The 25,457-nt window shown below is 41.4% G+C and overlaps 1 protein-coding gene across 2 annotated transcripts in view; it reads left to right on the top strand.

Moving 5' to 3' along the window:
• Positions 1 to 25,457, top strand: part of cacna2d3 (calcium channel, voltage dependent, alpha2/delta subunit 3) — an 85,614-nt gene that overhangs the window by 32,289 nt on the left and 27,868 nt on the right. The window contains exons 10-22 of one of the 2 annotated variants that reach the window (XM_061874266.1): positions 3,342 to 3,416; positions 3,504 to 3,593; positions 8,174 to 8,287; positions 9,096 to 9,174; positions 10,097 to 10,230; positions 11,011 to 11,028; positions 15,163 to 15,234; positions 15,380 to 15,460; positions 15,552 to 15,626; positions 16,373 to 16,456; positions 16,582 to 16,653; positions 16,732 to 16,793; positions 16,865 to 16,932. In XM_061874266.1, the coding sequence (XP_061730250.1) occupies positions 3,342 to 3,416; positions 3,504 to 3,593; positions 8,174 to 8,287; positions 9,096 to 9,174; positions 10,097 to 10,230; positions 11,011 to 11,028; positions 15,163 to 15,234; positions 15,380 to 15,460; positions 15,552 to 15,626; positions 16,373 to 16,456; positions 16,582 to 16,653; positions 16,732 to 16,793; positions 16,865 to 16,932 (1,024 nt within the window). The remainder of the gene's footprint in view (positions 1 to 3,341; positions 3,417 to 3,503; positions 3,594 to 8,173; positions 8,288 to 9,095; positions 9,175 to 10,096; positions 10,231 to 11,010; positions 11,029 to 15,162; positions 15,235 to 15,379; positions 15,461 to 15,551; positions 15,627 to 16,372; positions 16,457 to 16,581; positions 16,654 to 16,731; positions 16,794 to 16,864; positions 16,933 to 25,457) is intronic. The other variant, XM_061874267.1, reaches the window with a different exon arrangement.

The following is a 25,457-nucleotide window of genomic DNA, read 5'->3' as shown; positions in this document are numbered from 1 at the left end:
TTCTTCAAGTCCCACCACAGGTTTTCCATAGGATTTAGGTCTGGCGACTGTGAAGACCACTCCAGAGTCTTCCAGCCCTTCTACTGCAACCACTCTGATGTTGATTTGGAGGTATGCTTGGGATCGTTGTCCTGTTGGAAGGTCCAACGTCTCCCAAGCCTCAGCTTCTTCACTGACTTCATGACATTAATATATCCTGGTAGGAAATTGTATTCATAATGCTTTGAACGCGCTGGAGATTCCCGGTACCTGAGGCAGAGAAACAGCCCCAGAGCATGATTGACCCCCCACCATGCTTAACAGTAGGGGAGGTGTTCTTCTCTTTGTAAGCTTCATTTTTTCTCCTCTGGACATAACGTTGATTCATAGGCCCAAAGAGTTCCAGTTTTGTCTCATCACTCCATAGAACTGTTTCCCAAAACCTTTGGGGTTTGTCCAGATGATTTTTGGCATACTGGAGTCAATTTTCTTGTGCCTGGTAGTCAGAAGTGGAGTGCGCCTGGGAGTTCTGGCATGGAGGCCTTCATTTTGTAGTGCGCGCCTTATTGTCCAGGACGAAACCTGCGTTCCCCCCTCTGCAATGTCCTGTTGTAGTTCCTCAGCTGTTACCCGGGGGTTTTTCACCACTGTACGCTTCACAGCATCCTCTTTCTACCACGCCCAGGTAGTGTTTCCACTGTGCCTTTAGCTTTAAACTTGCGAATTATGCTCCCAATGTGTTTGCTATTTTCTTATATCCATATCCTTTCCTATGAAGAGAAATTACCTCCTCTCTTGACTTCTTTGACCACTCCCTGGACTTCACCATGTTGCAAATACACCATTGATAATCTACAAGAAGCTGAGCGTCACAGTCTTTTTCAATCAGTTTAATTGTTGCTCGTTATGGTTCTAAACACATCTACAGGTGTTTTCAACACCTGATTGAAAATACCTTATTCAAATTCTGTTTTTAAGAGTTATGATCTTCAAGGAGTTGAATAATTTTGTCAATGAGATATTAAGAAAAATGTCCTTTTGCAGCGGGTGCAAAACAGATATATGTTTGTGCATAAGTAATAATAATGGCTTTGATTTATATAGCTTTTCTAGACACTTGAAGTGCTTTACAGTAGGAACTAACTGAGAACCCATCATTCATTTACTCCGATTTTACCACACTATGATTGGGGTAAGGTACATCTGTAGGCTCCGTGCCAATGTGGGTATACCAGCCTCTCCGACCACCACTAGTGTGAGTGGCTCTGAGGGGAAAGTGGGTGAAGTGTAAAGACACAAGATCAGTGACTCAGATGGCAGAAGCAGGATTCATACCAGGAACCCTCAAGTTTCTAGACAACCACTCTACTATTAGAGCTGTGGTGTCCAACACATTTTAGATCGGGGGCCACATGGAGAAAAATCTACTCCCAAGTAAAATCCCTGCACAATAACCTAAAAATAAAGACACCTTCAGATTGTTTTCTGTGTTTAAAAATAGAAGAAGCACATTCTGAAAATGTACAAATCATAATGTTGTTGTTTTTTTACACTTACATATTGCAGTTAATATTATTCTATCTTGAATTGTGGTTATTTATATTTTCTAAATGAATGATGTGATAATGTTCATCAGTCAATTCAATGGTGTTCATTTTTAATCAATCAAGACAAAAAAATATCAAAATCAAATTACAGCATGCCATGTATGTAGTTTGATCATTTTCCTCAATCGATGTACTAACATCATGTGATTTATTTTGTACATATGTACCAACATCTACAGCAAGGGTCAGCAACTTTTACCCCTCAAAGAGCCACTTTCACCCGTTTCACAAAACAAAGGAAACTATGGGAGCCACAAGACTCTTTTGAAATTTTAAATGAAACAACACAGCGTACACATTTTTTTTTTGCTTTGTGCTATGTATTAACCAGGGGTCTCAGACATGCGGCCCGCACTTTAGTATGAAAATGTTATATTAGGGCAGCCCGCGAGTTTTATTTGAATGCCGCTTGACAACATCACATTTGCCAACCATCTCAATTTTTCCGGGAGACTACCGAGTTTCAGAGCAACCATTCTCTCGTCTGTCTGCTGGTTTTCACCCAAACAACAATAATAAGGGTGTGCTATGATGACAATGCTCCCTCTACAACCGTAACAAACAGCTTACCAGCCCATTCACATGTTGTATGAGGCTTCTGCAGACACACACAAGCGACTGCAAGCCATACTTGCTCAACAGCCATACAGGTTACACTGAGGGTTGTGATATAAACAACTTTAGCACTCTTACTAATATGCGCCACACTGTGAACCCACACCAAACAAGAATGACAAACACATTTCGGGAGAACATCCGCACAGTAACACAACATAAACACAACAGAACAAATACCCAGAATCCCATGTATCGGGAGGGGGGTGTATAACGTAGACCGTAAGAGTTAGGGATGCATGGGATTCTGGGTATTTGTTCTGTTGTGTTTATGTTGTGTTACAGTGCGGATGTTCTCCCGAAATGTGTTTGTCATTCTTGTTTGGTGTGGGTTCACATTGTGGCAAATATTAGTAAGAGTGTTAAAGTTGTTTATTACCCAACCCTCAGTGTAACCTGTATGGCTGTTGAACAAGTATGCCTTGCAGTCGCTTGCGTGTTGAGTCAGCAGCCGCACACTAGATGTGGCCGGCCGACACTCAGATAGCATAGTATAAAAGCGGACGCGTCGACATGTTCGAGAGGACGTTTAAGGCATTGCCATCACGGCATGCCCTCAATATTGCTGTCCGGGTGAAAATCTGAGAATGTTATCCTCGGGAGAATTTCAGGAGAGGCACTGAAATCCGGAAAACCTCCCGGAAAAATGGGGGGGTCGGCAAGTATGCAGCTGAGCCACATCAGAGTGATCCAAGAGCCGCATGCGGCTCCGGAGCCACGGGTTCCCGACCCCGGATCTATAGAGATACAAAGAATTGGCTATTGCAACATCCAGTGGACACATGTAGAAGAGCTGTTTCTTTCATTCAAAAATTTCAGGTTAATTTGGATACTTAGCCACATCAGAGTGATCCAAGAGCCGCATGCGGCTCCGGAGCCACGGGTTGCCGTCCCCGGATCTATTGAGATACAAAGAATTGGCTATTGCAACATCCAGTAGACACATGTAGAAGAGCTGTTTCTTTCATTCAAAAATTTCAGGTTAATTTGTATACTTAACAAACTCATCCGGTGGGCCGGATAAAACCTGTTCGCGGGCCTAAATCCGGCCCGTGGGCCGTAAGTTTGACACCCCTGTATTAGAGCAACGCGACCGTAACTGACTGACTACTTTACCTAATGAAGTTTGTGTGTTTGCAGTATAACCATGACATTCACTATGTGGAGCCTTGTTTGAATGGTACTCTGGTGCGGGCAGACCGAACCAATAAAGATGTGAGTCCTGTTTGAACGAATGGTGATGAAATATGTGTACCCTTTTACTTGCGTTTAAAACCCATTTGTGTCATTGTTGTCTGATAGCATTTCCGGGAGCATCTGGACAAGCTTTTTGCCAAAGGGATTGGGCTGCTGGGGCAAGCTCTGACTGAAGCCTTCACAATCCTCAATGATGTAAGTTTCAAGGTGGGTGGAGAGGGTATCAGGTTGAACGAATTTTGATAATTACCCATGTCTTTTTCTAAAGGTAAAAAATATACATCAGTGTATTGAGACAAATTTGTTACTATTAGTGCTGTCAAAACGCCTCATTTATTCAATCAGATTATTCACACTTGAATTTGGATTAATCACAGTTGCTACAAAAGCGTTGCATAACTTATCTGTTGTACTTTTGTTGACAACATTGCCTCCGTTATTTGTCCTCCACTGCTTGTATTCAATGTACGATTAGTGTTCTTTGTAGCGTTTCTTTTTTGAACTTGTTGTGCTTTGATAAGAGAATTAATTGCTGCAATGTATGCTATTTACCTAAAGTCCCATTGGGGTGTATTTTTGGATGGAAATTTGCCACCAGGCGCTCTTTTTAAATAACTTTTTAAAGAAAAAAAAGCAAAACTTAAGAACAGATTCTTGTATTCAGCCATGTAAATGGGGACGAAGTGGCGCGGTTGGTAGAGTGGCCGTGCCAGAAACCTGAGGATTTCCTTTTTCGATCCCCAGCTTCTACCCACCTAGTCACGTCCGTTGTGTCCTTGATCAAGACACTTCACCCTTGCTCCTGATGGGTGGTGTTTAGCACCTTGCATGGCAGCTCTCGCCATCAGTGTGTAAATGTGTGTGTGAATGGGTGAATATGGAAATAGTGTCAAAGCGATTTGAGTACCTTGAAGGTAGAAAAGCGCGATAACAATTCAGATTCCATCAAGACCCACTATGCAATGTTTTGCCACATCACACTTTCAAGCACTATACTACTACTATGGCCGTTCCTGTCGCATGTGATGAACTGCTTCCAGTTTAAAGCGTCTCTTTTCCAAGAACGACTCGTATGCCTGTTGTGTGACTCTGCAGCCATTGTTAATTGGTGCACGCAGGTTGGATCTTTCACGTGCAAGTGCCTCCCAGTTGTCAATGTTGATGGTGAAATATTTCAGGTCCCTCTTCATTACGTCTTTAAAATGTAGGCGGGGATGTCCCTGTTTGCGCGTAGTATTGGCTAGTTCGCCATACAATAAGTGTTTGGGGAGTCGAGCATCATCGATAAGACAAATGTGCCCAGCCCATCTGCAATGGCGAAGAATTGTGTACAGGTCACTGGAGCCCTTTTTCTGTAGTACAGTATGAGTGAGTTGGTGACATGGTCCTTCCAACAAACGCCCAGTATGGAACAAAGGCGGCGAAAGTGAAATGCATTGCGGTTATGTTCGTTCCGGGGATACTTCTGTATCCCATTCAGATGATGACTTAAACATAACCCTAATACCTCAAAAAAGGTGTGTGCAAACAAATCTTGTCACAATTCCTAGCAATGTCTTCGGTTCTAAATTGAATTTCAAAGTTGACCAACTTCTCTGCTAATGGCCACAACTTTCAACTATACAAGTGACAGGCATGATTTATGATTTAGAATTAACTTTTACCAACTACGAGGGGATGTAGTAGCTCAATGACTCAGTAGGTCCAGATCTGCAGTCGCTACCTCTGTAAGTGAGGTGCCATGTTACTAAAAGTTGTTCCTCAGCAGATCATGTTATTAGAGGGATTTATAGGCAGAATAGATTGATCCCCTTAGGAACATTGTTAGGCACCTTTTGGTAGTGTTTTTTGTTATTTAGAATAAACAAAAAAGACAAAAATTATTGTCTCACATGGAAAAATGTAAAAAAAAAGGTGTTGTTCTTTTTTTTCTCGTTAAATCTGATAGCCCTCGGTAATACTATTTATTAGTATCAACATTCAAGTATTTTCGTGTTACGTTATGTCTGTTTTGTTTTATTTTCAAGTTTACTTTATTTCTGCAATGTAGTACGGGCCCATACAAAAAGAGCGGTTGTGCTCAATTGGCCCCCGCCAAGCACTTTAGACACCACCGTTTGTCATACCTCACCAGGAAGGTGAAGTGTTACAAAAAGACGGAAGAGTGTGTCCAGCCTGCGTCTTCTTAGCACCATCGCTAGTCATGACTCCCGCTAGTTAAAAACTGGGCTGCTTACTTGGGGGGTGGAGTAATGCGCACTCCCCTGCATCCTCCCACACTGCAGATACTTTGCCTTTTGCCACTGCTGATATTTGATTATCAACTTATTACCACATCCTGTAGCACCAAGTATGTACAGTCCAAATGTATTTGTGGTGGGGTCATTACTTTGTTTTAAAAATTCTCAACACAAATTTACATGCAAAATGTAATATATGACTGTCATTCTGAATCTAAAAGTGATGCATGTATGCATCAGCTGTACTTTTTTATTTGTTCATTTTTAAGGGCTTCACTTGACAAGTACAGTTAAATAAATTAAACAGATTAATTTAATGCATTATGTAACACTGTTTTTATAAACATAGAAAGCATCAAACTGGAATTATTTGAGAAAGGTGTGTTATGGACACACACAAATGCTATTTCCACCCACATTTCCACAGGCAGGCTCATCTATAGTGAAATGTGATTAATGGTTTCAATTAATGGCAGTAAATTATATTGTGCCTGATTGGAAAACACAGCAGATAAGGCCATGCAGCAGCCACGCTGCACGCTTTTTATCTCGCTGTTTTCAGGCGAGCACTATCGATGCTGAGGCTGTGCAGTTTCTAACCGTTGCAGTTGTCAGAATAATTAAAGTTGTTCAATAAATATGGTAATCAGGTGTGTAGCACACAACATGGCTCAGTGTTGGGGGCCAAGTGGAGATGTCAGTGCAAAGTAAAGATAATAATGCTCAGTTTTGATCAATACTCAAAGGGGTATAAATCCAAAGATATGTGTATGATAGTGGTTGCAGTGGTGTATAACTGCACGGCCTTATACTAAGAGATCTTGGAAAATACGGTATGTTGCCAATGGCAACACGACGCGTTGATTGCTTTGAATAGTGCTAGTCCTCTTCTTGCTGTTCCTGTTGCTGTAGTTCGACAACACTCACATCAAAGGCTCACCAATGTGATGTGTGATAAGGCAGGAGTGGAAGATGAAGTGCATCAACAGTTTTACTCCTTACTTGTTACGAAAAACAAGCACATAAACAATGGCTTCACCAGCTTAGAAACAGAAGTCGCACTTGACAGGAAACATAAGTCATGCTTGGTATATATCTATTGTGATCACCACAACATAATTAAAGAAAAAATAACAAATGTTGTACTGTAAAAAAATGTAAGACACAAATAAGACTTAGTTAAAAAAAAACAACAACAAAACATGTACAATTTGCTTGAAAAAATGTGATAGACTGAAGCTGCAAAATTTAAAGCACGAAATAGTGAGGGATGACTATATAAAAATAAAATTATTAAAAATTTTTTTTGCTTTCTTGCATGTCTCAAGCATAATGATGCTTTTAGATGAGGTTGAGGGGGGCCACAGCAGCACCGGCTGTTTGTTGAGACCAGAAAAGATATTACGTTTGTTGGTAGTCGTTTTTTTTGTTGTTTTTTTTTTAACAAAATACACAGGTCTACTGAATTCTTATGTCACTAAGTTTGCCACACTACTTTCTACATCAGAGGCCTCATTTTAAAGAGTGCGTATGCACTAAGAACTGCCGTATCCATTTTATCAAATGCTTTGGATAATTTGGTGACACTCAGGGTGATGCTGAGTAACTACTTAAAAAAAGATATGTGCAAAATATTACTCGTTAGACTGATTGATATGCACATCAAGTACATATGAACATTTAACACACTCCTGTGTCTGAAGTTACACAAATTGATACAATGATATAAAAGCATAGGCAAAGTGGTGCAAAAACACATTAATTTATTGGCACGTTAGCCAGGTATAATAAATTCTCATACAATGCAGCTAAACAGTCTTCTACTTTACAGAGTTGGAACAACAAGTTACATTTACAGACAGCCCCATTTTAATTGAATTATGTTTGAAGCCGAACAGGTAGCACCAAATCTATTTGTAGTGGTACAAATTAATCTGTGGCAGGCTGCCAAAAATTCATTCATGGAAACACTGTCCTATATAATGAACAATACTCGATAATCGTTAACTCAAGCATGTGTGTGACCGCGTGTCAGAATGTTTTGCTCCCACCAAAAAAACTCTTGCCTAATATGATGCAAGCATGATGAACCGCAGGATGTGCTACCTCACATGACAGGAGTGCACAATTAATTATTTATTTTCTGCTACTTCAATTCCTTGTTTCCTTTTTCATGGAAATGTTTCCACAACTGAAGGTCATGCTAACATTGTTGATTTATTTTACTGCAATTAAATCATTTCATTTGGAATCATAACAGAGTGTGTACTAGTCTAATTTCTGGGGATGTGCAACCTGTGGGACAGGTCAATAATCCACTTAATTACTATAGTGCATCTTCCGCAGAAATCAGAATTAAGACTCCGCTGGTCTATTAACGGGGACATAAGCTGTTTTTTATTGACTGATGACTTCACAGCTGCCAATTTAACACCTTTTCCAGTGCTGTGTATGTTGGCTCTGCTTGTTAAACGTGTAACTAAAAACACGAATAGGATTCAGGCTGTTTTTGTGTCTGTTGCTGTTTTACTCCAGTTCAATCAGACTGGCCATGGGAGCGTGTGTAGCCAAGCCATAATGCTTGTGACGGATGGGGCAACGGAAATGTACGATGACGTTTTTGAGAAGTACAATTGGCCAGAAAGAAAGGTAAGAGTGAGATTTTAACCGCATGGAATCTTGATTTGGAGTGTTTCACATTTTTGATCAATTTCTACCTCCTCAGCACTTTTACAACTACAAAGATGAATGCAAAAGCTCTACTTTTGACATGTTGGGGAATTGGTTTCTTACATTATTACCAATCATAAATCGGCCATGTAAAATGTAAAATAAAATGAAGTTCTTCCACTCACACCTCAAATGCTCCACGTTCAAAAGCAGTGTGAGTCCCATGAGGAATAAAACAGCAAATTAACTGCTTTCAAGGGCAGATCATCCTCTGGTCGCCGCCCCTCGCTAACACTTTTTCCCGGACTCCACATTGGCTTTAATGAAATAAAATTGTTTGGTGTGCGATTCGCAGAGCAATAAAAACAGCAGCTCTTGGGCCTTTCTTCATTTTTGTCTAGCATATGTGTGCTGGCAGTGCTTGGCCGGGCGTGGTACGGAATGAGGCAGGGTCCCCCTCCCTACACACACAGCCTCAGGGATTGTATATGACAACCATTCGGTTTTCTATAAGCTTTATGCTTAGCAAAGCATCTGGAGCCAATGAACCGTCAAGCATTGGCAATGTCACACATTGTGCTTCAAAAAGGACAGTGGAACATGCCCTCATGCACAGTGCCTGACAACAAAACAATATTTAAAATGCTGAATGAAAGAAACTTAATGTAATTAACATGGCAAAAGCCCTGGAAATATGCTGGATTGTATTGTCCTTGTGATATGAGAAACATGTAATGCATTTTTTGTCTTTTCGCTTCATCTTTAAAACTGTGTTTTCTCTGCACAGGTGCGCATATTCCCTTATCTGATTGGCCGGGAGTCTGCGTTTGCTGATAACCTCAAATGGATGGCGTGCGCCAACAAAGGTTTGACTTAATGATGAATATTCACAAACAAAGACTTGGCACTGTCGTTGTATGGAAGAGAAATCAGTGTAGAAGTAGTGGATGTAATGTGAAGTAGTGTGGAGATCTGCAGTGTGTGCGTGTGCGCGTACACTGTCTCTTTCTGCCTAGAGGCAATGAAGTGGCACTAGAGGGGTTCAGAGGTCAATGTGCTGTAATCTGTCTCCCTCTCAGCTGCTCACTCCTGATGGCTCCCACGTGTCAACGCCCTCTGGAAAGCTAAGGGAAAAAAGCGCGTCTTATAGCCTTACCTGCTTTCCCACTGAGAAATACCCTTACTTGTCCAGCGTAAGCACCACTCAGTATTAAATGATGCCATATGGCTTAAAACCAGTAAACCATTTTCCTCAAGGGTATAATAGAGTTTAGAAATATTAGGGACATTATAAGCAACAAATTAAGTGAGATTGAATTGCAAGTATCTAGAGACAGTTGTGTTTTTGTTGTGCTTTATTTCTCTTCAGACCTGCCAACATGCATGCATTTTGTATGTTGGGCTTGCAATTTTTTTTTAGATACATGTGTATGCCTCACTGTTCTCGAGGTAAATATTTTGTTACACTTTTTGGATTTCATTTTTGTGTTCAGTCTCAAAAAAAAGATTATGCACTTACGCAACGCTACCTCGCTCCTCCCCCACACACCATTTTGCGTAGCTCAATGTGCGCCTTTCAAAAATTGGAACTTTGAGCACAATTTGTAATGCATTGATTAGAGTCCTTGTTGTCCACTAAGTTGTTACACCAAGCATTCAACTAGAGTTTAAAAGAAAACAGAAAAGCAAATATATTTTATAAAATGTTTTCTCTTCTTTGAAAAACAATTACTTCCTTCAACAATTGTTCATGTACTTATATTTTTACCATCTGTGTGTTTGTTTCAGGATATTTCAGTCAGATTTCCACATTAGCCGATGTTCAAGAGAATGTGATGAGGTATCTCCATGTCATGAGCCGCCCTAAGGTTATTGACCACGAACACGACACTGTTTGGACCGAGGCTTACGTAGACAGTGCAGTGAGTATGCCTGTGTGTGTTTGATTTTTTTTTTGTCTGTGAGTAAGTGTTGGTATATTTTGTACACAAAGCTAATCAATTTGAGGCCAGTTTATAAGATAGGATAGGATAGGATAGGATAGGATAGACTTTTATTTATCCCATAATGGGGAAATTACATCGTAACGATGCAGGTTTTTACATACAGTTACAGAAGTAAAGCGTAATGAAAGAAAAAAAAATGTTATATAAACTACATTTTTCTCACTAATATGTATAGCAAGAAGATAAAATACAACAACCAAAAAACTAACATCGGTATTGCACACCATAAAAAAAAACATCACAGTAATCACATAAGTCCATTGTAATGCCTTATGGCTGTGGGTAGAAAGGACCTGCAATAGCGCTCTTTTTTGCACTGTGGATGTAGCAGTCTAATGCTGAAGGAGCTACGCAGGGCCTCCACCCAAGAGCAAATTAGGAGTGTGCAGGAGCAAGAAGAGTCCAAATGACTTTATATTTTTACACTTGAGATTGAATTGTTATCAAACCAGCAGTATCAAATATGCGTTATGAACACCTTACATTATGATGCAGTGCAGCTCTTATTAAATGTAAATGTGAATGTGTTTAATTTATTTGTCATTTGTTATACTGCTGAAATGATTCCTCATTATGAGCTTCATTAATTTGCATGGATTTTCTCTCCCTGCACAGCTGTGTCCACAGTCAGTGTCAATTGTGTGATCTTGATTTCAATAAACAGTTCCTTCTTTGTGCCTTTTCCTCTCTAAACAGCTTTCCCAGGCACACAAGGTAAATAAAGTGCATATTGCTCTAAATTGCAGCCAAAAAGAAAGCCTTGCACTATTTATTTAGTTGTGTTGTTCAATAACTTGCTGCTAGTGTAGCTGTGACTTACAACTCCTCGAAAATAATGGAATCGGCAGACTTCGAGGATGTTCATTCAGTTGTTTACTTATGTAGAAAAAAAGCAGGCACTGGCATGACACAAAACTACAGTCATTTCATATGGCAACTTTCTGGTTTTAACAAATACTTAAATACATCAAGAATATACATTGTCGTACTATGTAACAGTTTCAGTTTTAAATCAAGCAGAATGATAAAATTATGAAATCACTCAATTCTAAGAAAATATTATGGACTCACATTGCCAAATTAAACACCTGCGTCAGATTAAATCTGTTAATTAATCTGCAGTTACAAAAGGGAGTGTTTAGACCTTGGAGAGGTGTTGCACCTGGTGAATTGAAATGAATCATGGCTTTTTTCACTCTACTTGATCTAAAAATGAAACTGTTACAGACTACAACAATTTATATTCTTGATTTCTTCTTAAAGCCAGAAACTTGCTATTTGAAATGACTATAGTTTTGTGTAATGTCTGTTCTATAAAATAAATAGCTGAATGAACAGACTCCAAGTCTGGTGATTTTAATATTTTTTGCGATGGGTTGTACACCAGAATCGCAGGAAATTTGATATTTTGAGTTAAAATAACTTCTTATAACTGGGATGTTCGGTTACGTACAGCTCACGTCCTGCCTACGTGGTTGTCAAGCTGTTTTCAATGAGTACGAGGCGCCGTTTAGCCTTTCTCAAAGGAAAAATGCCCTATGCTTGAGTTGTTTTCGGCTGTACGAATTATTCAAATCGCAAAAAGAACAAATGTTTCTTCTGAGTTCCTCGAGAGGTAACTTAAAAGGGAGGAAGAATGCAAGATTTTACAAAACAACGCAAAAAGCATGCAGGTCACGCTACAGTCCAAGGGAGCATAGTTGACAAATTCTTGAGTTTACAGTGATCCCTCCGTTAAAGGTTTGTTTGATATACTTTTAACATTTATTGTTTCCCATTGAAGTATTATCTTGATATTATTTGTATTTTATTTTATTTGATTTGTTACGAGTGTTTCGAAAAGCGCCAACTCAACGTGTCTAAATAAAACAAAGCAAATGTCAGCAAAACCTAAAAGAGTTGAGCTTTTACCAAAGGCAACAATCATAAATGAAGCTTTAAGCACATACAGAATGTTGACATCTATAGTTATGTTTTGATAAAGATTGGAAAAACACGCTACTCGTAAACGGTGCGTGCAACAGCAACAAACATCAGTAGACAGGAAATTAAATCATGAAACGAGATCTTACCCAAGTAAAAATTATGCATATAATTTTGGTCTTGACCTCTGTATGTATGATTAGATTAACGCAGATGTTCAGGATGTAGCCTTTTAATTAAATTTGAATAATAGGATAATGAGACTGATTTGGTGAATTTAAAGATTCCTTTTTTATTCATAAATGAAATTGTAAATGGGTAATTGGTGGGTATATTTGAAATGTATTGTACTGTATATTATCAGTCAATCAATCAATCAATCAATCAATGTTTACTTATATAGCCCTAAATCACAAGTGTCTCAAAGGGCTGCACAAGCTACAATGACCTCCTCGGCTCAGATCCCACATCAGGGCAAGAAAAAATTCGACCAGATGAGATGACAATGAGAAACCTTATATGATTATGATTATTATATGATGTATATTTTAACTGTGGGTCACTATCCATAAGCTGTGTGCTTTGAGGGATAACCTTTTTTTTTGTAGAACGGACTCTTATATTAACAAAAGAAACAGCAATATAATACAAAATTACGTCTGTCTGTAAATAAATAAATAATATTTATCTGAGAGCAATTTCCTTCACCCAGCCACACAAAGAGGTTTTAGACTTGCATGCTTTCCCAAGTTTCTATCTTTTTTGTCGTATAGAATGATGTCTGGAGCACAATAGTTCGAAATGTCTGAGAATGTGACCAACATATAATCCTTGATATTCCTCAAATCTTTTTTTGATAAAGATTAGGGATCTATTCTATTGCATAGTTAGATTATTTTGCTTGTATCTGCTTTTTGCAGACAGATTTAAGCCTCTTTTGTACTTCGATAGTTTACCGGCTGCTTGCTGTAAAACAGCCATCTCAGCTTGGTTGACCACTGGTTTTCATTTCCGGAATGAAATCACGTGTCGGTATACAAGAAATTGTCTGAACTTTTTTACCTTGCATTCTTTGATATTCAGAAATTCTGATCAGCTCAACTACCCCATTTACTGTACTTTGCATGCGATATACTGTATTTTACACGCACACTTACACACATATAAGCAGGGAAACTGTAGTGCGTATGCTCCTTTATCTCAGCCTTGGACAGACCATTCATCATTCTGTGGACCATTGCATTTTATCTGCTAAAGCCCATAATAAAAGTGACATTGGAGGAGAGGCCTGTGTGTGCGCGCTCACAAGACCATCCTAGTTTCCACTTCCATCGAGTGTTGTGATAAATCTTTGTACGCACCATTCTTCATTTTGTCATGTAAGCCTGGTACACACTGTAGTTTACAGCTGGTTTGTTTCTTACACTTGCTCAAATGAGCATGAACCATGCACGTGCTCATCACCAAAGATACAATAAAGAGAGAATCACAAACTGACTTCAGGATGTTTTCCTTCATGCATTGCTTTCCTCCCTACTCGTCACGTTTGAAAGAAGGTTGTGATCAGTCAAAGGCTGCTATTAAATAGTGTTTGGAGGAAATAAACTCAAATCTATTTTATTTAACTTCACTGCAGTAAAGGTTTTATGTGCTGCTCTAAATCCAGTATTGGCTGCTTATTTGTGAGGTCAGATGCTTCCGTAACCCTCTGGTGAGTCGCTATAAAAATATAAGCACTGTCCTTTACAGTGTGAAAAACTACAATTAGAATGGACCTCAGTAGAGCCAAGACTGAACAATTGTTAATTGGTTTCCGGTCCTGGCCATGGTATATTAATTCCCGGTAAGTAGGAATTTTCATTAATAAATCAAATAGTTTAATTACCAAACCATAAAATACTTGTTTACAACCTTCTAAATATGTTTGTAACATTATGAAAGCCCTCTCGACAGTAAATATACCCACAAAGTCAGCTTAAAACTTCCATCCATCCATTCATTTTCTACCGCTTGTCCCTCTCGGGGTCGCGAGGGCTCCTGGAGTCTATCCCAGCTGCACTTGTCAAATCCAATGTAATAATATTGCCTTAGCCTGACCCAATGAGTTGGCATGATATTAAGCAGCGCGCTCTGGTTTGATCTTATCTCGTGACCAATACTACTATAGTATTGATATTTTTAGTTCATTAAGCCATTTATATGCTTGAACATTTTTAATGTAGGCTGGAGGTACCCAAACTACGGCCCATAGGCCGAATCTGTGACAGGGTCCAAAATCCGGCCTGCGGGAAGTCCCAAGTTTAAAAAATGTTTTTAATGTTTTATTTATTTTTATTTTTATTATTATTATTATTTTTTAACCTATCCTTTCTAATCTATTTTTAATTGCTTGTTACTCTCGGTGTCTCCAAGCCCCTCAGATAAATCATATTGTCTAAAAATGCATTTTCTCATCGATAACGTGACATCATCGGCAAAATGCGTGCTCTTTCAGCCAATTAGTGCGCAAGGAATATACATATATGTATATACACATACACAGCCCGGCCCCCAGCCAAATTGTTTCAACCCAACGCGGCCCCGGAGTCAAAAAGTTTGGGGACCCCTGATTTAGGCCATAAATATGTGGAATGTCATTAAAAGAAAAAACACAAAAATTATGCGCTAGATTGAAGCCACTATTTTAGAATGCACAATTCGGTGATGGATGACTGTTAATCGTTTCAAAAGGTCAGATAAAAATGTAATGGGTTCCCTTTTGGCTCATGGCCTAAATACTATCTATAATCAACAATATATTTTTATGTTTGAATCAGTTCACTGTCCTATTTTCTTGCGTTTTTTTCAATTTATTGTATTGTTTGAAAGTCTTTTTTTTGCTTATTAGCAACAGTGCACTCTCCCAATGTCTTTTGTTTTTTTCAGTTAAATGACAAAGCAGGCCCAAGTCTGATGACCACAGTAGCCATGCCTGTCTTCAGCACTAAGAATGAGACGGTGAGTACACGTGATGTCTGTCTGTTCCTGCAGTCGTTTAAATTGTCTGTGTGTGTGTGTGTGTGTGTGTGTGTGTGTGTGTGTGTGTGTGTGTGTGTGTGTGTGTGTGTGTGTGTGTGTGTGTGTTGTGGATGCTCTCATGCAGAAGAATCAGGGTATTCTGTTGGGGGTCGTTGGAACAGACATTCCTCTGCAAGAGCTGATGAAGCTTATTCCCAAACATATGGTACAATCCTCTAATTTTGGTTAAATCAGACAAATAGATTGAATTGCTCATTAAAAATATTGAAATATCATTGATGTCTTTTTGTCTCCAGTTAGGGATCCATGGCTATGCATTTGCCATCACAAACAATGGCTACATCCTGACACACCCAGACCTCAGGCCTTTGGTATGGTTACGTTTCCAAAACTTTATTCTTATTTTGCCTGACTTGACCCTTTTTTATTTTTGTCCATGCAAATGTATAGCTAGCATCCATTGTTGAGGGCAAAGAAAGTCAAATGTATAATGTGATGAGGAGGCTAAACGAGCACGTATAGTTTGTAATCCCCACCTTTTCCTTTGATGTATGCATGCAGGGATAAAGGCCACTCATAGGGCTGGCTGGCCTGAGGTTTCCCAGAGGTAACTTAACACTCACTGGCAGAGACCACAGCCGCTCGCCTGAAGGCCACTGGGCTCTCAAGGGCTATGGCTGTGCTCGTGGATCTGTGTGTGCCAGTGTTAGTGCTATTCCTCTCTGTGCAGCTGTGCTTATGTGTGTGTCTGTGCTCTTCTTTGTCTCTTTGTGCCTCCGTGATTGTTGTCATTGTCTGGTTGTTTCTTGTCGACTGACTGATGATATTAGATAAGAGGATTTGACATGCACTGTTTAATACATTCCTGTAGAGCTGTTTAGCTGTGAGTTCCCTAATAATTACTTTTCATTTACCTGACAATGTTAATTTCACAGATGATGTGTTCCATAATTAGCCTGTATAAGGGATTCATAGATACGAGTCTTCAATTTACCAGTGAATCACAAAAGATGTGTTACAATGAGGCAACTCAAAATAGCTTTGTTTTTGTTCCATTTGTTTAAAAGTAATTTTACATCTTTATATTTATTTTTGTACATTGGGTTCCTGTGTGCAGTATCAGGAGGGTCAGAAGAGGAGAAAGCCCAACTACAGCAGCGTAGACCTCTCTGAAGTGGAGTGGGAGGACAAAGATGACATTGTACGAATATGTTATGCTTCCACTGCACAACTCCATTCCTAGATCCCCCCCCCATTGTCATTAGGAAAGTAATGACACAGTCTAACTCCTTCTCAATGTGCCGCATTGTGTGCTTTATCTTGAAGCTGCGCAACGCCATGGTGAAAAGGAGGACGGGGACCTTCTCCATGGAGGTGAAGAAGACGGTGGACAGAGGGGTGAGGAAGCCGATAAAGATGGGTGTTTATCCAAAGAAAGCCGTTTCCAAATAAATGTTAACCCGTATGTTGTTCCAGAGGCGTGTGTTGAAGATGCACAATGACTATTATTACACTGATATCAAAGGGACTCCATTCAGGTGGGCTTATATTTCACTTTTTTATCCTTATCGTCACACTGGTACACTTTGTGTCTTTGTGTTTTCTTCAGTGTTGGAGTAGCTCTTTCCAGAGGCCACGGGAAGTACTTCTTCAGAGGAAACGTGTCAGTGGAAACAGGTATTTTTGCACATTTATTGTATATTAGGTTAAATACATGACAGCCGCAACATTAAGTAAACCTGCAACGGCAAAAAGAAAATCCTGCAGTTATAAAGATAATTATTCTCTTGGTTGTAGTTTGTGGTTTACAGAACTACACGCCATTGTACTGAGGGGTTTTTCAAATATTATGATTGAGAGGGGGAAAATTATTAGCAAGACATTTCTGAATGTTGCCAGGGTTTCTCCCAGATTGCCAAATGAGGGTGTGGTCAATATGATGCTGTAGAATTTGCATAATCGCCATTGATACTGGGCTTCACGGTGGGAGAGGGGTTAGTGCGTCTGCCTCACAATACGAGGGTTCAATTCCGGGCTTGGGATCTTTCTGTGTGGAGTTTGCATGTTCTTCCTATGAATGCGTAGGTTCCCTCCGGGTACTCCAAAGAGGAGGGAGGAAGGGGATAGGTTGATTGGCAACACTAAATTGGCCCTAGTGTGTGAATGTGAGTGTGAATGTTGTCTGTCTATCTGTGTTGGCCCTGCGATGAGGTGGCGACTTGTCCAAGGTGTACACCACCTTCCCGCCCGATTGTAGCTGAGATAGGCACCCGCGCCCCCCGCGAGCCAAAAGGGAATAAGCAGTAGGAAATGGATGGATGGATGGCATTGATACTTATATTTTCTTTAAAAAGACTTTAAAAAAAATCATACATAAATTAAAAAAATAATCTGTTATTATTAATTAGTACAGTATTAAAGGCCTACTGAAATGAGATTTTCTTATTCAAACAGGGATAGCAGGTCCATTCTATGTGTCATACTTGATCATTTCGCGATATTGCCATATTTTTGCTGAATGGATTTAGTAGAGAACATCCACAATAAAGTTCGCAACTGGAGAAAAGCCCTGCCTCTACCGGAAGTCGCAGACGATGACGTCACATGTTGAAGGCTCCTCATATATTCACATTGATTTTAATGGGCGCCTCCAACAAAAACAGCTATTCGGACCAAGAAAACGACAATTTCCCCATTAATTTGAGCGAGGATGAAAGGTTCGTGTTTGAGGATATTGATGGCGACGGACTAGAAAAAAAACAAAAAACAAAAAAAGCTAATTTCGATTGGAATCGCGTTGCATTGAGACGGATTCATATGTTTTTAGAGACATTTAATAGGATAATTCTGGGAAATCCCTTATCTTTCTATTGTGTTGCTAGTGTCTTAGTGAGTTTAACTGTACCTGACAGTCGGAAGTGTACGTCCACGGCCGGGTGTTGACGCACAGTGTCTCGGGGAAGTCGACGGCAGCTGTATGGACGGCACAAGCTCAGCTGATATCTGGTAAGAGGCGACTTTTTAACCACAATTTTCTCACCGAATTCTGCTGGTTGACATGTAGTCGGGATCCATGTTCGCTGTGATCCACACTAAAGTTTCACCTCCGTGAATTTTAAACAAGGAATCACCGTGTGTTTGTGTGGCTAAAGGCTAAAGTTTCCCAACTCCATCTTTCTACTGTGACTTCTCCAATATTAATTGAACAAATTGCAAAAGATTCAGCAAAACAGATGTCCAAAATACTGTGTAATTATGCCGTTAAAGCAGCGCTCATATTCATAACAGCCTGTGACGTCACGCGTACACGTCATCATTACGCGACGTTTTCAAGAAAAAAGTTCGAGGAAATTTAAAATTGCAATTTAGTAAACTAAAAAGGCCGTATTGGCATGTGTTGCAATGTTAATATTTCATCATTGATATATAAACTATCAGACTGCGTGGTGGGTAGTAGTGGGTTTCAGTAGGACTTTAACATATGTTTTTTCGTATATCATTTTGCTTTATTATTTAAGTGTTGTTGCTTATTGTACAATACACTTTGTTGTGAATTTTTTAAGTTTCTAGAGACTTTTCCAATCCTTTTAGTAACATTTTCTTTGTGAAAACAGCTAGCAGCAAATCTGTCATCTTTTTCTGGTGTTATTAGAGACTGTAGTCGTGTTTAGAGACTTTTTACGTCCGTCCCATGATGTCTGCGACGAACAACGAGCGCTGCAGCGAGCAGGACATCACACCTGCTTGTCACTGCTGCTCCAGCTGTACAGTTCAATTCATCCATCCATCCATCCATCCATCCATCTACTTCCGCTTATCCGAGGTCGGGTCGCGGGGGCAGCAGCCTAAGCAGGGAAGCCCAGACTTCCCTCTCCCCAGCCACTTCGTCTAGCTCTTCCCAGGGGATCCCGAGGCGTTCCCAGGCCAGCCGGGGGACATAGTCTGTAGAGGCAATCTTCACCTTTAAATGTTCAAATTTATTGTCACTACTCAACAGGTTTGAGGGAGTGATCCTACGCAGCAGCAAACATTGCAATGAAGTGAGGTCCAGTCAGAAGTCCAGTTAATGCATATTTATTAATTAACTTGCAGGGTGAATGAAACATACCATGGATTATTGTAGTGACATTGTGCCATATATTCTCCTGTCTTTCCTGCCTGTTGCTGTGCGCTGTTGTCTGCTGTTGTTTGCCGTTCTTGTTGTCTGCTGTTGGTAAGAACGTTTTGTGCTCCCACACCTGAGTCCTCCCTAATCAGCTCACCTGTGCTCCTATATAGGCCTTCAACCCTGCACTGCTCAACCAAAAAGCCCGCCACCTAGTGACAAAAGAAAGTAATGCCAACTCAAAATAAGGATGCCTAAAATGGCTCCTACATAGTCTTCCCAACGTGTCCTGGGTCTTCCCCGTGGCCCCCTACCGGTTGGACGTGGCCTGAACACCTCCCTAGGGAGGCGTTGTGGTGGCATCCTGACCAGATGCCCGAGCCACCTCATCTGGCTCCTTTTCGATGTGGAGGAGCAGCGGCTTTACTTTGAGCTCCTCTCGGATAGCAGAGCTTCTCACCCTATCTCTAAGGGAGAGCCCGCCACCCGGCGGAGGAAACTCATTTCGCCCGCTTGTACCCGTGATCTTATCCTTTCGGTCAGGACCCAAAGCTCATGACCATAGGTGAGGATGGGAACATAGATCGACCGGTAAACTGAGAGCTTTGCCTTCCGGCTCAGCTCCTTCTTCACCACAGCGGATTGATACAGCGTCTGCATTACTGAAGACGCCGCACCGATCCGCCTGTTGATATCACGATCCACTCTTCCCCCACTCGTGAACAAGACTCCTAGGTACTTGACCTCCTCCACTTGGGGCGGGGTCTGCTCCCCAACCCGGAGATGGCACTCCACCCTTTTCCGGGCGAGAACCATGGACTCGGACTTGGAGGTGCTGATTCTCATTCCGGTCGCTTCACACTCGGCTGCGAACCGATCCAGTGAGAGCTGAAGATCCCAGGCCAGATGAAGCCATCAGGACCACATCATCTGCAAAAAGCAGAGACCTAATCCCTCGGCCACCAAACCGGAACCCCTCAACGCCTTGACTGCTCCTAGAAATTCTGTCCATAAAAGTTATGAACAGAATTGGTGACAAAGGACGACAGCCTTGGCGGAGTCCAACCCTCACTGGAAACGTGTCCGACTTACTGCCAGCAATGCGGACGAAGCTCTGACACTGATCATACAGGGAGCGGACCGCCACAATAAGACAGTCCGATACCCCATACTCTCTGAGCACTCCCCACAGGACTTCCCGAGGGACACGGTCGAATGCCTTCTCCAAGTCCACAAAGCACATGTAGACTGGTTGGGCAAACTCCCATGAACCCTAAAGAACCCTGCCGAGAGCTGGTCCACACTTCCACGACCAGAACGAAAACCACACTGTTCCTCCTGAATCCGAGGTTTGACTATCCGGCGTAGCCTCCTCTCCAGTACACCTGAATAAACCTTACCGGGAAGGCTGAGGAATGTGATCCCACGATAGTTGTAACACACCCTCCGGTCCCCCTTCTTAAAGAGAGGGACCACCACCCCGGTCTGCCAATCCAGAGGTACCGCCCCCGATGTCCACGCGATGCTGCAGAGTCTTGTCAACCAAGACAGCCCCACAGCATCCAGAGCCTTAAGGAACTCCAAGCGGATCTCATCTATCCCCGGGGCCTTGCCGCTGAGGAGGTTTTTAACTACATCAGCAACCTCGTCCCCAGAAATAGGATAGCCCACCCCAGATTACCCAGGCACCGCTTCTTCATAGGAAGACGTGTTGGTGGGATTGAGGAGGTCTTCGAAGTATTCCCTCCACCGATCCACAACATCCACAGTCGAAGTCAGCAGAACACCATTCGCACCATACACGGTGTTGACAGTGCACTGCTTCCCCTTCCTGAGGTGGCGTACGGTAATCCAGAATCGCTTCGAAGCCGTCCGAAAGTCGTTTTCTATGGCTTCCCCGAACTCCTCCCATGTCCGAGTTTTTGCCTCCGCGACCGCTAAAGCTGCACACCGCTTGGCCCGTCGGTACCTGTCCACTGCCTCCGGAGTCTTATGAACCAAAAGAACCCGATAGGACTCCTTCTTCAGCTTGACGGCATCCCTCACTGCTGGTGTCCACCAACGGGTTCTGGTATTACCGTCACGACAGGCAACAACAACCTTGCGGCCACAGCTCCAATCAGCCGCCTCGACAATAGCGGTGTGGAACATGGTCCACTCGGACTCAATGTCCCGCACCTCCCTCGTGACATGTTCAAAGTTCTTCCGGAGGTGGGAATTGAAACTCTCTCTAACAGGAGACTCTGCCAGACGTTCCCAGCAGACCCTCACAATGCGCTTGGGCCTGCCAGGTCTATCCGGCATCCTCCCCCACCATCGCAGCCAACTCACCACCAGGTGGTGATCGGTAGAAAGCTCCTCCCCTCTCTTCAACCGAGTGTCCAAAACATGAGGCGGAAAATCCGATGACACAACTACAAAGTCGATCATGGAACTGCGGCTTAGGGTGTCCTGGTGCCAAGTGCACATATGGACACCCTTATGTTTGAACATGGTGTTTGTTAGGGACAATCCGTGACTAGCACAAATGTCCAAAAACAAAACACCACTTGGGTTTAGATACGGGCGGCCATTCTTCCCAATCATGCCTCTCCAGGTTTCACTGTCGTTGCCAACATGAGCGTTGAAGTCCCCCAGTAGGACAAGGGAATCACCCGGGGGAGCACTTTCCATTACTCCCTCGAGTGTACCCAATACGGGTGGGTACTCCGAACTGCTGTTTGGTGCGTAAGCACAAACAACAGTCAGGACCTGTGCCTCCACCCGTAGGCGGAGGGAGGCTACCCTTTCGTCCACTGGGTTGAACTCCAACGTGCAGGCTTTGAGCCGGGGGGCAACGAGAACTGCCACCCCAGCCCGTTGCCTCCTACTGCCAGCAACGCCAGAGTGGAAGAGAGTCCAGTCCCTCACGAGAGAACTGGTTCCAGAGCCCTTGCTGTGCGTCGAGGTGAGTCTGACTATATCCAGCCGGAACTTCTCTACCTCGCGCACTATCTCAGGCTCCTTCCCCTCCAGTGAGGTGACGTTCCATGTCCAAAGAGCTAGCTTCTGTAGCCGAGGATCGGACCGCCAAGTGCCATTCAATTCAATTCAATTCAAAACACTTAATTTGTCCCAGTGGGGCAATTAAAAGGCACACAGAGCAGTAAATGAACTACAATTTCAAGTTAAACACAAAATTATAGTTAAATAAAAACACACATACATACAGAGCAATGTGCAAGTAGGCAGATATTAGATCATAAAGTGAATGTGGTGCATGACATTTTGTAGGACGACAGATTAAAAATATACTAGACCTACATAAATTGTATACTGAAAGAATAAAAAGAGGTTAGTTAGTAGCAGGTGAGTCAGGGTATGGGGGATCAGGAGTTGAGGAGCTGAACAGAGATTGCTCTTATTCTCTGTGTCCTGCAATAAGGACAACGAAGCCGACGTCCTGAGAGGAGCTTCTCAAACCCTGGACAAAGACATTGCAATTTTTTTTCTGCACATTCATGGCTCGGAAACATTTACATTTTTTTAAGATTTAGGCAAAATCCTGACACATTAGAGAGTTCTTGAATCTTTTCAATAACAGATGGAATTAGTTTTTCCTTTTTGGAAAATAGTTGTTTCCTCTGGTAACTGTGCCAGCAAGTTCAAATATGGTGATAACGGACCTGGTTTAGGAATGCCCATCTTAATTAGGAAATTTAGTTGTGCCTGAGACTAGTAATACACAACTATTAATACGACCATAAATTCCTCTAATTTCCTTCCGAAACTTAATACCAAATCCAGTGTGTTCCAGCATTAGAAAAAGAAAGTCATGTTCCAGTGAGTCAAGCGTTTTATAGAAGTCCAAGAAGAGCAGATGACCATGTGTAATTAAATCCCTGTATTCAATAATGTCCATGACAGTCTTATGTTGTTATGAATGGAGCGTCCTTGGAGGAATCCTGATTATATTTAAAAAGAGGAGATAATTACTACGGTACTTTGTGCCTGTGACGATGGTTAACATGTTTAAACAATACTTTAGACATGGCACAAAGTGCCAAGACTTCTACAGAAATATATATTAAAATATTAACAGAAACTGAAACTGAAAAGCAGACCAAAATATTCACAATTTCATATTCCGACAACGGAACCGGAAGTAGCGATTTTAAAGACAGTACAGGGCACTGTGCTGTAAGAAAATCTATACTATGATGCGTGATCGAATCCCTTTTTGCCTCCACTTTCCTATTATATGTGCATATAGATATCTGTAATGCAGACATCAGACCTTGTTGTGCCATGTCTAAATTATTTTCTGTGTTGGTCTCCAAAGACATTTTAGCCAATCACACGGGTACTGCAGTATCCCCTCTTTTACTTTGAAAACAAAGACTTCCAGTGTGAGACTATGAAAAACCATCCGTTTTGGTCTTGTTTTTCCGCTTTTTGTTTACTCAGGATCTTAATTTTTCTTTTCAAAACCAAAAAAAGGAAACACTTTATTTTATAATTTTCTTTTTTGTATTTTATAACTAATTTTAAAAAAAAAATGTAGTTTTTTTGTTTTTTCATTTTCATTTATGAAAATAAAATGTAAATGCCAAAACATACCAAAACCCATAAAATCTATTTTCCAAGTTTTTTGTTTTGTTAAACAAAAAACTAACAATGGATTGTTATCCAAGTTTGTTAATGTGTTTGAAAACCAAAAATAGGACTAAAACAACAGTTCAGTCTTTGGAGATGGTAGATTGCACATGCACATTGCACTTTTTTCCGTATTCTAGTCTGTGAGTGACCCGCAACAACAACAGAAAAATAAAAATAAAAAAGTGTGCTTGCTCAATAGAGAACCAAATAAATGTGTCACTTTCCATTTCCCATTAAAAAAATTGACCGCGGCAAAAATTGTTTTGACAACACAAGCACCATTCTTTGTTATTTTTCTTCTTCTGTGGTTCCGGGTCAGTCACAGAGGATCCTGAAAAGAAACACTGCGCATGTGCAATAGTTTTCCAGTCATTTAAATTCCCATTTTCGATGTTTTTACTATCAAACTAAAAAACAGGAAAAGTAGATTTTTCTGTTAAATTATTTTTCTATTCCAAACAACAAACGGATGGCCGCGACATACCCTATTCAGGAGGGTTGATTTACACTTTGGCATCCATTTTTCTCTTTTTTGACAGAGACATTTTGGGGCAATGAGGGTGCCAAAGCATGATGTGTTCAAGGCAGAGGATGTAAAATTGCTTCACCCTCATTTTTGAGATGTGGCGGCTTTTATTTTGCCATGGAGGGCCGCCCGATCAATTACATTTAGGGGATACCCTGGGTGCAATGTTTTGCAAACTATAACCACAATAGTAAGTAAGAATTGTGTTCAATTGGTAGTGGATGTTTTAATGTTAGATATCTTATTAAATGAAGACGCACACACAGAGTTGCCGTTCAGTCATTTTACCGAGTAACTTCAGAATAATGTGAACATCCTGGTGCACCCCTCAAATCCCACCGGGTGAAACCCATACATTGTAACATCTCCCCTTTTTTTGAAAAAAAAAAAAAAAAAAAAAAAAAAAAAAACAACAGAGAAGAAAAAAAAAACAACAACAACAGTCCCACCCAATTGTAAACAAAGGACCTATGAGGGAAGAACAGCACAACCGTGCTTTAACTAAACACGGCAGTGAAACACATTTAGCTCCTTAAACAAAGTCCCGGAGGTGTGCAGGCCTCCTAACAACCCTGCCGAATCTGGTGGTGACACCAGCTTGTGTCGTCTGAGGGTCCGGCTCAGCTGGTGAGCAGGATTGTGGTGTGACGTAGTCAGGTGAGCATGGTTGTGGTGTGACCCCACCCGGAGTTGGGGTGGGCGGGTTCCTGCCAGTTGACTCTGATGTTGGTGACACCCCTGGCGATGGTCTCAGGTGTCTACGGTTGCGTCTCAGCACAGTCCCATTCTCCATTTTTACTGCATAGGACCTATTCCGGTCCTGTCGCACCACTGATGCAGGTGCCCAGTATGTGTGTCCGGCCACCTGTGACTGCACTCGCACCCGTTCTCCATTCTGAAGTGGTCTCAGTGGCTTTGCCCCTCTGTTGTAGT

The sequence above is a fragment of the Nerophis ophidion genome, linkage group LG16 (genome assembly GCF_033978795.1).
Source record: "Nerophis ophidion isolate RoL-2023_Sa linkage group LG16, RoL_Noph_v1.0, whole genome shotgun sequence".
Classification (NCBI taxonomy): domain Eukaryota; kingdom Metazoa; phylum Chordata; class Actinopteri; order Syngnathiformes; family Syngnathidae; genus Nerophis; species Nerophis ophidion.
The sequence above is the reverse complement of the archived record's forward strand: the minus strand, read 5'-3'. Positions and strand labels throughout refer to the sequence as shown.